This window comes from Hippopotamus amphibius, chromosome 8 (genome assembly GCF_030028045.1).
Source record: "Hippopotamus amphibius kiboko isolate mHipAmp2 chromosome 8, mHipAmp2.hap2, whole genome shotgun sequence".
Classification (NCBI taxonomy): domain Eukaryota; kingdom Metazoa; phylum Chordata; class Mammalia; order Artiodactyla; family Hippopotamidae; genus Hippopotamus; species Hippopotamus amphibius.
In genome coordinates, this window is record NC_080193.1 from 3,210,055 (window position 1) to 3,224,153 (window position 14,099).

General features: G+C 47.1%; 2 protein-coding genes across 16 annotated transcripts in view; one reads left to right on the plus strand and one right to left on the minus strand.

The window, feature by feature from the left end:
* The window catches only part of DEPDC5 (DEP domain containing 5, GATOR1 subcomplex subunit), a 98,244-nt gene extending 94,249 nt beyond the window's left edge, over positions 1-3,995 (minus strand). For 11 of the 13 annotated variants that reach the window (XR_009055059.1, XR_009055058.1, XR_009055056.1 and 8 more), the window contains exons 1-2: positions 3,801-3,986; positions 2,993-3,110 (exon numbers count right to left, since the gene is read on the minus strand). Coding sequence is in view for 8 of the 13 variants with exons in the window: in XM_057744921.1 (XP_057600904.1) it covers positions 2,993-3,050 (58 nt within the window). In the remaining 5 variants the exon portion in view is untranslated. Of the gene's footprint in view, positions 1-2,992; positions 3,111-3,800 lie in introns of all 13 variants that reach the window. The other 2 variants (XM_057744916.1, XM_057744917.1) reach the window with 2 other exon arrangements.
* A 3,414-nt stretch (positions 3,996-7,409) lies between these two features.
* The window catches only part of PRR14L (proline rich 14 like), a 51,759-nt gene continuing 45,069 nt past the window's right edge, over positions 7,410-14,099 (plus strand). For 2 of the 3 annotated variants that reach the window (XM_057744464.1, XM_057744466.1), the window contains exon 1: positions 7,429-7,599. Coding sequence is in view for 1 of the 3 variants with exons in the window: in XM_057744465.1 (XP_057600448.1) it covers positions 7,437-7,520 (84 nt within the window). In the remaining 2 variants the exon portion in view is untranslated. Of the gene's footprint in view, positions 7,600-14,099 lie in introns of all 3 variants that reach the window. The other variant, XM_057744465.1, reaches the window with a different exon arrangement.

The following is a 14,099-nucleotide window of genomic DNA, read 5'->3' on the forward strand; positions in this document are numbered from 1 at the left end:
GTATTACAGCCCCATCTCACAGATGACGTTCCATTTAAAACTGAGATTTAGCTCGGCTGAAGGATTTGCACAGGAATCCTGAGCTACTGAGTTGCTGAGTGGAACAGTGTTTGGGGACCTTTATCGCCAGAGCTTTTCCTACTAGCCCACTGCTCCCAGAGAGAAAGCAACGCTTCCTCTCTGGGAATTAGGCCTCTGGGGCAATCCTTGACTCCCTCAAATAGCGTGTATCTGGCATATGCCAGGAACACAACAGCTGGGGTCCCACATACAGCAAAATGCCTTCTATTTACCGTGTTTGAAGAACTTCTCAAAATACTGTCTGAATGTGACCCTCGCAATAAACCTTTGGATCTAACAGAAGCACAGAAATGACCTAGGAGATAAAGCCACTTGCCAAAGGGTAGAGAGCTAGTAATGGTATACCAGGAGTGGTTACTAGTCCAAGGTTCCTAAACCCACCACCTCCCACACATCATGAAAATCAAGCCACATAAAAAGCCCTGGACTTTAGAGAGCAGCGCCTGATCAGGGGAAAACTTCAGATATCAGTTCACATTAGGGTCCAATGAGACCCTTAAAATATAGGGATGATGTGACTTCATATGTTTATCTGCCCCTGCCCCCCACTGGGGGTGGGGGAGAACCCTTTCAAATATAACCAACTCAGGATCGTAACGATAGGGTGATCTTTTTTTTTTTTTTTTCTGTTTTACCTTTTAGGGAAAGACATGGCCATCAATTATGCTAAAACCATGACAAATAAGTATGTCCCGACGTCAAATACAATCACACTCAACAAAAGTTCAGCCTAGAAAAGCAAAGCACTGGAATAGTCCCACAATTGCTTTTTTTTTTCTTTGTTTTTGTGTGTGTGTGTGTGTGTGTGTATTGTTTCCATCAACAGACATATACCAAATCCTCTATGAAGCCTTCCCCTAACGTCCACAGTCTGAATTGAGCTCCCTGAACACATATTCCTTCCTGTTCCATTTTATCATTTCCTTTTTGCATGTCTGTCTCATCCTTTTTGCATGTCTGTCTCCTTCGGGAGAAGGGAACTTTGTCATATTCAAAATCTTTATGTTTGGTACAGGTATTGATATGTACCTAATAAATATTCGTTGAATGTATTTTTTAAATTTGATATTTATTTATTTATTGAAGTACAGTTAATTTACAATATTGTGTTGGTTTCAGGTGTTCAGCATAGTGATTCAGTATTTTTTGCTGCATATATTCCATTACAGGTTATTACAAGATAATAGGTGTATTCCCTGTGCTATACCCTATATCCTTGTTGCCTAGCTAGTTTACATATGCTAGTTTGTATCTGTTAATCCCATATCCCTAATTTGTCCTTCCCCCACCTCTCTCTCCCCTTTGGTAACCACAAGTTTGTTTTCTATGTCTGAGTCTGTTTCTGCTTTGCATATACATTCATTTGTATTATTTTTTAGATTCCACACATAAGTGATATCGTGTAGTATTTGTCTTCCTCTGCCTGACATTTCACTAAGCATAATATTCTCTAGGTGCATCCATGTTGCTACAAATGGCAGTATTTCATTCTTTTTTATGGCTGAATAATGTTGCTGGATTTTTTTCCCTTTTTTAAATACTCCTGTAGCAGACTGGGTACAGCACGGAGCTACTTGTGCCTTGTATACGTGAAAAAGATGACTCGTGTACATTGTATATACACTGTATATACTGTATCCTTACATCTTTTCCTCTGTCAAAAGTTATTTCTGTTGTCTGTTCAATTCTGCTCCACAAACCTAGCAGCTTCAACTGCATACAAAGTACAGTGTTAACAACAGACTATAGCTTTAGCAGAAATGATGTTTTAAATACACCAATGCCTGGTATATCCTTGTCCTGGTCATTACAATGGCTACATTTATTGAGCAGCTGGAAGGAGCCTGGTACTCTGCTGAATACTTTACATACATAGTTTTACTTAATCCCCACAGGACCTTATGATATAGAAACTACTATTTTACCTTTTTGGCAGTCCTTGCATTTGGGAAGCTTATAGATATAAAACACAGGAGCAAATACATAGTAAAATACAATTTTAAAAACACTCACTGTGTTGTTAATTTCAATTTCTGAAGCAAATGAGGTTATTAGGGCAGAAGGGAAATTTATTCCTTTACAAAAGAAAAAAAAATCATCTGAGTAGGTGCCTACCTATTCTGCAGATTTATAGACTCAAGGTGCTAAGAGAAATGGCGAAAATATTCTAAAGAGCTGGAATTTGCAGTTAAGGTAAACTAGGGGCTTGCCCAAGGTCACAGGGAAAGTTAGAGGCAGAACCGATGCCCAGATTCTGGTTTAATGCAAGACAGCATGCTGTGTGCTGTCCCACCTCATGGTGCCTCAGAGCCAGGCAAAGGTTCATGTTGTTATCACACCTGTCTCATGCATACCCACTACTTCTCTTTCACCGAACACCAGTTTCTCTTATCTGCCAAACCAGTGCAGACTGGAATTTTACAGAACATACTCAGTAAATATGTAATAAAAAACACAAACAAATCAACAAGGATCTAGTAGAGGAAACTATATTCAATATCCTGTAGTAACCTGTAGTGGAAAAGAATATCTGAAAACATATATATATATATATACACACACACACACATATATGACTCACTTTGCTATGTACCTGAAACACAACACTGTAAATCAACTGTACATCAATTTGAAACAAATTAAAAAAAACAAAACCCCCAAAACATATGAAGAGTAGTAGACTGGCAATACTCACAATGTTCCTTAAAATGCAGAATGCTAATGCTTCTAGAAGGGGCCTGTACTCTCGGGTCCTGCTACTCCCCCCACTATGGTATCACACTTGCTGCTTCACTCAGTAAGCTACCTGCCTAGCTTCCACTGTCAAGAGTCAGCGTGTAAATTTCCAGGCATGGGACACATCAGAACCTCAGCCAACTTACACAACCCCCAAAGACCAATCAATACTGACCACTGCCCCCAAAGCCCTTCTTGTGGATGACGAGTTTGTAGACCTTTGTTGTTCTCATCTTGTACTGTTGTTTCCTTCAGCTGTTCCAAGCCTGGGGGAGAGAAATCATCTTGCCTCCCTGCCAGTGAAACACAAACAAAAAGGCTGGAATGTCAGACTTTTCTTTGCAACTGCTCTTTGATTTTAGGGCAGTGAAAATACTGCTGTTGCTCAGCTGAGAGGTGGCACCAATCCTTGGATGAAATCACTCCTCCAATTACCAGGAGGGATGGAGAACAAACAGAACCAATGAATATGGGAACGAAAGAGAATTCGGGCCAGCGTCTAGTCCAACCTCCCAGAAGATATACTATCACAGCCTAAAGGGAAAACTTGGAGTGAATGAGGCACTCATTACCTCGCCTCTTATATAAACCAATAACACCCAAATATTAAAGAGATCTTAAAAGAGGTTAGGCACACTCATTCTGTACGTAAGGAAAGTGAGGGCCGGCACAAGGGGCCTGCCCAAGGTCCCAGAGACACAGAGGCACTCCCACTGTTCACATTTCGCCATCGATATCCTGGCAAGGAGAATGTAAACAGAGGAAGGCTCGTTCTCCAAACCTCCATCTGCACAAACTCTCAGCGGTTCCTGTCCGCAACCCCCCTCATTTCATAGCTGATGCCACTGAGGCTCAGAGACGGACAGAGCCTTGCCTAAGGTCACACAGCGGGGTGGGGGGGGTGGGGCCAGCATTCGAACCTGGGCTCCGGCCCCCTCCCTCCTGATCCCCAAACCCGGGCCCCGGCCGGCAGCTTCACTCACCCGCAGCTCCGGAGCCCCTTCCCGCTTGAGGCCGGGGTTCCGAGGGCCGGACCGTGGCCGCGGTCCGCGCGCCTCCTCCGGACGCCCCGCCCACGCCCACAGAGACCGCGCGGATCCCGTGCCCGAGCCCAAGGCGCCGGCCGGCCCGCCCCGGCCACGGAGCGCTCACCTGAGAACCCGCGCGGCTCCGGTGGCTCCGCCCCGGGGCACCGCCCCCTTCCCGCCCACCCGCCCTGGGCCGCTCTGGCCGGGCCTCCGCCGTGTCTCGGTGTCCTCGCCACTTCCTCATCCGGGGCTCGCGTCGGGGGCGGGGCCTCGCGTGCGGCCTCTAGGTTGGGCTACCCCTACCACCACGGCCGCCCGGGAGTTTCCCGCTCCGGAGCCTGAGGGCCGCTGGTCCCGGACAGGAAATCCTCTTCCTCCCAGAAGGTCCGAAATAGATCCGAGCCCAAGAGGTTGGCTTCCGACCTAGTGATTTCCGCAACAGGGCAAACTCGGGCGAGGGTCCCCGAATCTGTAAGCGATGCTTTGGACCCTCGCCGGGCCTCCCAGGGTTACTGAGAGGCACGAAATAAGAGTTTCTGGGAGAACTTTGCAAAATGCAGAGGGCTGAGCCCGTGCGACTTAGTGCGATGACCCCTGCGGGGAAGTATCCACTTTGGGGGGGCGGGGGGGGTGGAGCTTTTCAAATCCTTCCAAATCCCAGCTGGTGTTCCATGCCTCTCGGGTTATTAATCACAGCTACCGTGGCTTTCACAGACATCCTCATGTAATTGTCACGTCGCTTTTAGGCGGCAGATACTATCTCATCTCACAGACGGGAACAGGCTGAAGACACCGAATTCCACCGGAGGAAGCAAGAACGGATCCTGACTCAGTGGAGTCCGGCTTGGCTCGGAAGGCTGAGCGTTTAACCATCGTCCTCGTGTCTCACCAAAGGGCTCAGCCTAAGCCCCTATCTGTTGGGACATCTTTCTCTTCTCAAGTTAAAAATCAGAGCTGTGTGGGCAGTGCCTGAAGCTGGCCAAGGGCTCCTGGCAAGCTGCCGGCTCCATCTAATTGACCTCTGGTTTTCAGAAATTTTCTGAATGTGGAAAGAAAAAAGCATCACAGAGGGACTGGGGAGTGGGAGAAGGATTCGGTTCGGAAGTTAAATAACAACTCTTAAATAATTGTAATTTTTTAGTGGTAAAGAAAAACATCAAGCAGACTGCAACAGTTGCAAAACTTGTCAAGGATAAAATGTTAAACGTAAAATACATGTTTATGTTGCCAATTCAGGGGGCACACCCAGATTCCCCAGGCTGTTTTTCAGTAGCTGAAGTCCTTCCATCCCAGACAGAGTGAAGGGGACTCTGTCCCTGACCCTCAGGGGAATTTGATTCCTTCCCTTGTTAGATGCCTATAATTGGTGTCGGATCTTAGAAATGCAAATCTTTCCCTTTTTAATGTGGCAAAAACTCGTAAAAAAGCTTGACAAGTTTTGAGATTTTAAATTGTTTAGGGAGTTCCCTGGTGGTCCAGTGGTTACGACTCCGCACGCTTACTGCTGAGGGCACAGGTTCAATCCCTGGGTGGGGAACTAAGCCCCGCCCCCGCCCCCCCCCCCCAAAAGGAAAAAAAAGTCTAAAGCTGGTCAAAATTAGGGATTAAGGAAGGCTGGAGTGGGTAGCTTCCAGACTGGGGACACAATGGCCTTGGTTCTACAATCACTGTGCTACAACCACTTGCAGGATTACCCGTTTTCAGCTATGTGGCTTTGCACAAGGTACTTCTCTTTTCTCAACTCTCTCCCTTGACAGATGGGAATAAAAAGTATGTGTTCTTCCTCCAGAAGGTATTCAAGGGCCAAATGAAGTGAAGGACATGTTTTGTTGTTGTTGTTTAATAAATTTATTTATTTATTTATTTATTTATTGGCTGCACTGGGTCTTCGTTGCTCCGAGTGGGATTTCTCTAGTTGGGGCAAGCGAGGGCTGTTCTCCATTGCAGTGCTTAGGGTTCGCATTGCAGTGGCTTCTCGTATTGCAGTGCACCGGCTCTAGGTGCACAGGCTTCAGTAGTTGTGGCACATGGGCTCGGTAGTTGCGGCTTGAGGGCCCTAGACTGCAGGCTCTGTAATTACAGCGCCCAGGCTTAGTTGTTCCATGGAATGTGGGATCTTCCTGAACCAGGGATGGAACCCATGTCTCCTGCATTGGCAGGCAGATTCTTAACCACTGCACCACCAGGGAAGCCCCAAGGACATGTTATATTAGGGCTTTGAAATTAAAAAAACTTAAAGTGCCATGTAAATGTCACCAAAGGCGTGGAATTTATCAGGAAATTGGCTCTTCTCGACTTTTAGGGGGTTGAAGAATATATATGATGCTCCTTTGGGGGTCCCTTTGTGCTTAATACAGAGCTAGGAGCAAGACTAGGACTAGGGTGAGGTGGGTGAGGCTAATGAGACACTTGCCTTATTTAGGGAACAAAATGCTAAGGGGGTGCCAAAAAACTCAGCAAGGTAAATAATCATGTAACTTTTTTAAAAGAAGAATTAATACAAAAAGTCCATGTTGAACAAAATATCATATTTTTAAAATAAAGATGAGATCAATAATGGTGCTGTGCATAGTATTAGATCCTGAGGCAAAAGACAAACCAGTAATACTGAGTTTCTCAGATCCTCTTCTATATGCACGTAGTTGCCTGAGAAAGAACTTGAGGACTTGGATACTATAAGTGTAGAAATGTTTTAAAGTGAATTTCTAGTTAATTCATCCCAACGGCATATGTAGTAGCCTATATGTGAACTGCTTCTGTATATGGACGATGGATGGACTTACAGGCTGTAAATAATAGGGTTGGCATTTAGGTTTGTCTATCTCCAGCCCTAACTAAAGCTGGGAAAACCACTATCTCAGATCCAAGGGTCCACATGTTGACTGGTTCAAGGATACATTGATCAGAGAGGAGAAAATTAAAATCTCCTGCAAACCTCCAAACCTCTAGCTCTCTAATCAGCCAGGTTGATAAGCTCCAAGAAACAACAGCTATCTGAGTAACACAAGGCTGTGTGATTTGGGGATCAACTGCGTTCGCTGGACCATCTCAATTCCCTCTTGAATAAACATTCTTTTCCTTCCTTCAAATATCTGTTGAGTGTCTACTTGTGAGCAAAGGATGATGAACAAAACAGACAAGGGTGGGAGGGACATCTGATAAATAAGTCGATAAACAGATGAAACGGCAATTTCGTCTAGTGTTTAAGCTATGAAGAAATTAAAACAAGGTGCCATGAAGGAGATGGAGCAGGGGAGTGACATGCTTTAAAATACTGATTCCAGGTATAAAAAGATCTCTTGGGCTGCCAAGGTAGAAGCAAGGAGGCCCCGAGAGTTGCAGCCATTCGGGCCAGAAAAAGGGACTGGACCAGGGTGGTAGCGGTGAATCAGACACTGGGCCTGAGGCCCAGCAGGAGCAGAGTCAAAGGGTATGTTCCCCTTTAAGAGTCCTGGCCGCAGGGGCGGGGCAGAGGCCGCGGGAGCTAGCCAAGGGCGGGAGGCCCCACGCGGGAAGAGCCGCCCCCGGAGTGCGCGCGCGCAGTGCGGGGGCGGGGCTTGGTCGAGCCCGCATGGCTGGCTCGGGCCCCGGATGAGGAAGCGCGGGGCGACCATAGAGACGAAGAGGCGGCGGCGGCCGGAGCGCCCCCCCGGGCTCTCGGCTCCGCAGGCTCAGGTAGACTTGGCGGCGACGGGGCTGCGGCTGCAGGGGCCGGGCTGGCCGGGCGAGCGCGGGCCGCGGAGCAGGCCTCAGGGTAAGAGGCCGGGGGCGGGAAGGCTTCGGGCGTAGCCGCCCCACCCCACGCCAGCCGGAGCCGACCCTCCGCGGGGAGGTGCAGGCTGAAGGGGAGCCGGCCCTCCCCCCTCCCCCGCTCCCCCCGCCCTCTCGGGTCGCTGAAGGGAACGCAGGCTGCGTTGCGGGCGCGGAGCGACCCGGGCCGAGGGAGGAGGCCAGGCCCCGCGTCGCGAGGGGAGAACGGCTTTTCCGAGTCGTGGCTCCGGCGGGGGAGAAGGACTGCCCCTTCGACCTCGATACGGCGGGGGGACCCCCCAACTTCTCTCCTCGGGGAGGGCGACGCCCCTTGTCGCGGGCGAAGGCGTTTCTCCGGCTGCGGCGCGCTGGTCAGCAGAGGGAGAGCCGCTCCCGGGGAGCGAGAGGGCGCCTCTGTGAACTTATTTTCAGGAGGGCCGGGACCTCTCGCGGTTGGGTCAGCGACCCCCAGGTGGAGAGAGAGACTCAAGTGGCCCGAAAGTAACAGAGGGCTCTTCCTTCCCTGCAAACGACAGACTCACCTCTCCTCCTCTGTCTTTCACCTGTACCGCCGTGTCGAGAGGAGGACCCTGAGTTTCCCTCATGGTGCTCGTCAGCCTTCTTCCCCTCCCCCCGTCGTGCCCGCGGAGGGAGCCTCGCTTCTCCGCCCCCGAGCCCCTTGGGTGCGCCTGGAGCTCTTTTGCTTTGCACAGGGGAGAGCGTGGCGTCTGGCGTGTGATGGATGCAAGCCCGTGGGTGTCCCGCTTCCCATCTTTGTGACCTTGACCCGCTGCTTAACCTTTTGTCGGTCCGCCCATCTCTCCTTTGGGTGCTCTCTTCATAGAATTGTCCTAAGCGTGGGCTAAAAGAAGTCGGGTGTAGGTGCTTAGGACACAGTAACCTTTTGGGAAACTTACTCTCACTGTTACTTAATTTGTTTAAAAAGAAAACTAGTATCTTCCCCAGAGAAACACACATTTTTTTCCCATGCGTGTCTCTTCCCGTCCCTCCTCAACCCTCCCTCCCCCCCCATCACTTTCTCACTAGAGAGGAGGCTTTTCCCCGGGGCAGAGAAAGAGGCACTTGTCCTCTCTTAGGTCCGACCATACTTACCAAATTAACAAAGAGGGCCTCAATTAGAATAATCTGGAAAAAAAAAAAAAAGACTTTGCTTTCGCAAATAGGTTTGTGCTCCAAGAGTACCTGATAGAGGCCAGCCTTCCCTTTGTCCACAGAAGCTGTCACTCCTTCCCGACTGGTTAGAGGTGGCCTCTCCCACTCCCACCTCCAGTGATGAAAAAGCTTCCTTCTCTCTGACGTGCACATTCCCCTACCCCCAAGATGGAGATTCCAACTTCATTCTCTTGCTCTCCCAAGAAAGATAAGACTAGACCTTTGAGAAGAGGACGCTTTCCTGCTGTATATTTGGTGTGGCACAGATGGTTTCTTTTCTCCCCTTCCTTTGAAAAAGGAATGAAAATCTTTTATGCAGAGCCTTTGTCGGTAGAAATCAGGAGCATTTTCACTGTTTCACTCCCCATGTGGAGACAGAGGGATCCCTTTTCTGCATGCTAATCAGGGAGGAACGTGGGAAGCCGCACTTGGTGCTTTTGAGATTTCCTGAGCGGGCCCTATTCAGTATATGGACTTCCCTGCCCCACTTTCAGTTTGTCTAGAGATCTTGGTCAAAGATTATTCTTTCTCTATCCCTCAAGAAGGGGCCCCTTCTCCCAGTTCCCTCAGGGAGGGATTGGCTACAGTGTCCAAATCTTTGGAAAAGAAATCCCCGTTCTCAAGGTGAGAGGAGTGTGGTGAACTCCTGAGGGCCTGATCATTATTGTGAGTATTGTCCCTTGTCGCGAGTGTGGCGGTGCCTAGTGTTATTCACTGCCTCGTTTCGTTAAGAGCAGCCCCTTTGCTTTTGGAGTTAAAGGGAAGGGAGATCTTCAGTCTGGGGATTATTGGGGCACATGGCTTTCTGTTCTGCTGTTTTCTTTGTTTGATTTTTTTCTTCTTCTATTGCTTTCTGCTGTAAACTTTGTACCCCCAGAACTTTTGTTGTGGGGAGTGTTTGAATGACTAAAGTAAAAGTTGCCACTTTGTCAGGTTTTTAGTATTACAAAACATATTCTAATGAGGCTGAGAGCTGCAGTGTTAATCTTTCTTTGGTAGTTTCCCCACCCTCCCCCTGGCTTTTGTTATTTGGTGGGATAGGAATTAACACTTCCAAATTGCCTGAAGACACACTAAAGACCGCTTTCTATTTTTTTCATATGTAAAGTGTTCTTAAATTACCTGGTTTGCCCTCGAGTACTTGAAGTGGGGATTAGTCTGGGCTCTGTACCACTTTTGTTGGTGTCTGTAGGTATGCTGTGCAGAAACAAAGTGAAATTGAAAAGTTCTTTAGAGTTCCAGGATTTTTATGGGTAGCAGGACACTTTGAGATTACTTTGTTTAATTTATCCATTTTACATGTGAGACGCAAGCCCAGGAAAGTTCACTGACACACTCAAGGCTGTGCAGCTAGTAAGGAGAGGCAGGACCCTGGTCTCCCAGTTTGGAGACCAGTGACTAGACTGCTTCCCAAGCACTAATTTCGCGTTTGGAACAAAGACTGGGAGATGATTGTAGTTCAAAAGGCTTTCTTCTTTTATTGGAATAATTGTCCTGCACACTCCTTATAAACGTTAGTTCCCCTTGCCCCCCAGGGATAAACCCATTGCCTGAACATTCTAATTCTTATTTGTGTTGATGGTAAAGGTGACAAGCCAATAGCAGCAGGAAAGAGTTGTTTGTGAATCTGTGGATTATTTTTTGCTTATACCTCAAACTAGGTAATTATCTGGTGTCTTCACCCAGTAGGTTAGTTTTTAATCATTAGTAAGGAGTAAGCTATAAATCCCTGTCTACATTTTATAAGCATGTGTTACTCTTTCCTCTTCAAGTTTAATACTTTACTGTAAAAACTTTATTTTATTGGCTGTGTTTGGTCTTCATTGCTGCACACGGGCTTTCTTTAGCTGCAGCGAGTGGGGGCTACTCTTCACTGTGGTGTGTGGGCCTCTCATTGCAGTGGCCTCTCTTGTTGCACAGCACGGGCTCTAGGCACGTGGGTTTCAGTAGTTACGGCACATGGGCTCAGTAGTTGTGGTGCATGGGCTTAGTTACTCCGCGGCATGTGGTATCTTCCTGGGGCAGGGATCGAACCCGTGTCCCCTGCATTAGCAGGCGGATTCTTACCTACTGCGCCACCTAGGAAGTCCCACTGTAAAAACTTTTATGGTTGAGGGAAAGAGCTGACATTTGGAAAGCTACTGATAAAGGGGTAATACACGTACCAGTTATTCTTTATTGCTTCGTATTTGAATCTTGCGATATAATGTTTTCAAAAAGTTTAGCACATGCAATACACAATCATTGTAAAAAAAAAGAAAAAAGTACAACATGCAGATAAGTCATTCATGATCCCATCACCCACTGTTAATATTTGGCTTATAGTAGTCTTTAAAACATTTTTCCTGTATGGATATATATTTTATCAAAATAAAAGAATCCTGTTGTTTATCTCGTTTTATAAGATGTCTCAGGCAGCTTTCTATGGAGAGGTATATTTCCATACTCTCATTTTTAATTGCTCCATTGCATTCAGAAATTTAAAGAACTCGAATGGTAAAATTCTGTTGTTTTTGCAGTCTTGTGGCATAACCAATAACTTGATAAAGGGGGAGTGAGCTGAGAATAATTGTAAACTGCTACTCTAGGCTTGCATCTAAATATTACTTCACCTCTGAGGGTTCCGGCTGAGGCACTCAGTTCTTGGTGACTCCACTGCACGTACTGCTGAGAAACTTGAGAACCAGAATTGGGCTGCGAGGAAAAAGGAGGGAGTGTCTTTTTGCTTCGACAGCCAGTGTACCTAGTTGTTTTACAGGTTGAAAAGTCTTAGAATTCTGTCCCTACCAAGCACATGTATCAAGAGATGGTAGCTTTGTGGTGTTTGGCTTTTGTATATTGGAAATTATCTTTTGGTGACCAAGCTTTACAACTCTGTTTTAGTCCACACGGTTTACAGCATAAATGGAGGTTAGGAAAGGTAATGGTACTGTTTTCCCTGAGGACTATTTTGAGCCATTTTGTGTGATTGTCAGTACTGCCTCTTTGTAATAATCATCTGTTTAGGAAGCATGTATTTGTGCATGATTTTGTGTTCAGAGCAAAATCTTGCGTTAGGACCGTGGGGATGGAAAGGAGTGAGATTTGTTAGAGACACAGTTGGGAGTTGGGTCCGTGGGTACAAGTGCTAATTGAACAGCATGTAGACAGTCAGATTAGTTACATTTGGGGGTTCAAGTTTGAGCTCTGGGGTAACAGGTGCCATTATGAAGAGAGGCAACAGGATCAAAAATAAGCATGTAAGGTTACTGAGAGCATCTTCCTCATCCTTGTTTCTCATAGCAGTTTGCATGTAGCAATATATGATTATTCACTGGGTTGGATGGGTTCTATTTTAGGCATGTTAAGCTTGGGGGGATGCCATCCTTGTGAGTGAAACATGGGTCACAACCTGAGGAAAAAGCTGGGGCTGACAGGTTTCTTTGTTTTTTAAAACAGTCTTTATTAGGATATTCATATACTATACAATTCACCAACTTGAATTGTATGATTCCGTGGTGTTTGGCGTAGTCTGAGCTGTGCAGCCGTCACCACAGTCAATGTTAGAACACTTTCATTGCCCCCAAAGGAAGCACTGCCCGTCAGCAGCCACTCCCTGTGTCTCCAGCTGTTCAAGCGGTAAGCAACCACTAATCCACTTTCTGACTCCAGGTTTGTCTGCTCTGGACATTGCGTGTAGATGAGATCTTATAACACGTGGTCTTTTGTGACTGGCTTCTCTTAACTTATGTAACGTTTTCAGGGTGTACCCGTGCTGTGCCATGAACCAGCACATCGTTTCTTTCCTAGTTAAGGAATCCTCCATTGTGTGCACGCACAACGTTGTGTTGGGCCCTCCGTCAGTTGATGGACATTTTGAGTTGTTTCCACTTTTTGGCTCTTGTGAGCAGTGCTGCAGTGAGCATCTGTGTGCAAGTTTTTGTGCAGGTGTGTGGTTTTTGCACATGTTTCTCAGGGTGGAATCGCTGGGTCGTGTGGTTACTCTGTGCTTAAAGGGACAGTTTTGAGTCATCCTCTTAGCAGAAGAAGCTGCATGGAAAGGTGAGGTCATCAAAAAAGTGAAACCCCGGAAGGGAGGTGTGTCGAGAGTTGAACTGGAGAACACCTGCACCCTGGCGGGCAGGGAGACCCACAGAGCCCATCTCCATCCACAAACCTGCTCTTCTGCTGTAGTCTTACCTGCACTTATTCTTTCAGTCTGTATGTGGTGAGACAACCAAAAGCTGGATTGTATCTGTTGATGGGAAAGGGAAACTGAACCAAATTAAAGTGGAGCATCTCCAACCTTGGGGGGGGGGGGCATCAAATAGCAATTTCACTTTATCCCTTAACCCCCCCCCCCGCTGCCCCCCTCACCACACACACACTAGCTTAAAATCTGAAGTACCCCTAGAAATATCCAGAAGCTAGAGGAGAAAGGGGAAGACTAGTTCCGGAAAGGATGCATGTGTTAGCACAGCTTATGAAAGTCTCCTGTGAGTCTCACTATACCCCTGTGCACACCAGTGCATCTCTCCTTGCTTCCCTTTTTGGATTCAGGTTTCTTCACCAGCCCTCCTGTGATGCGTCAACTTATGGACCAGCAGTCTGCTTGCCTGTAATTTCTAGTATTGATATTTAAGTTAGTGGTGTCGTGTTATGTTCTTTCACATTTAAGTAGGGTTCCTTAAAAACGCTAAGGCTCTCAGTGGATGAGAACATAGGGATATGAGTAAACCGTCCACCATAGGTTGGAAAACCAGGAGAAAGGCAGAGTGGTCCACAGTGAGAGGAGCTGTCATCTGCCACTCCTCAGCTCCAGTCCAGACAGCACGGGTCAGTGTGGGGGACTTTCCATCAAGGAGGAACAGTTGTCACCCTAGGAGTACTCAAGGAGCGGGGTGCTCGTTGACAGGGAGGCAGAGCATGTAAGTGGTGTCTCTGGGCTCCCCCAGATAATCAGGGCACAAACAGAGATAGGGCTCAAGGCTGCTGGGTCATAAGGAGTAACACGGTGTCTCACAGAGTGCCTCCTGCTCAGAAATCTGATTGTGGTCAGTGGCGAGAAGGTGACAGCTCAACGGTCAACAGTTCCTTAGCTGGCACTGGGTTTTACTTGTATGTTGGTAATGTGCTTATTTGGGGAAAGGTGGACATTAGGAAATGGTGGGAGTACTTTCTGAGACATCCTTTCCTATATGCGTTTCCGCCAAAGGGATTTGCTGTCGGTACCTCCGATATGTATATTTTTTTAATTTATTTTTTTATTTTTTAAATTTTTTTCCCATAAATTCTTGTTATGAACTTGGAAGTGCCAAATATTTCTCACCTTTCCTCTCCTGTTTAGGGTTG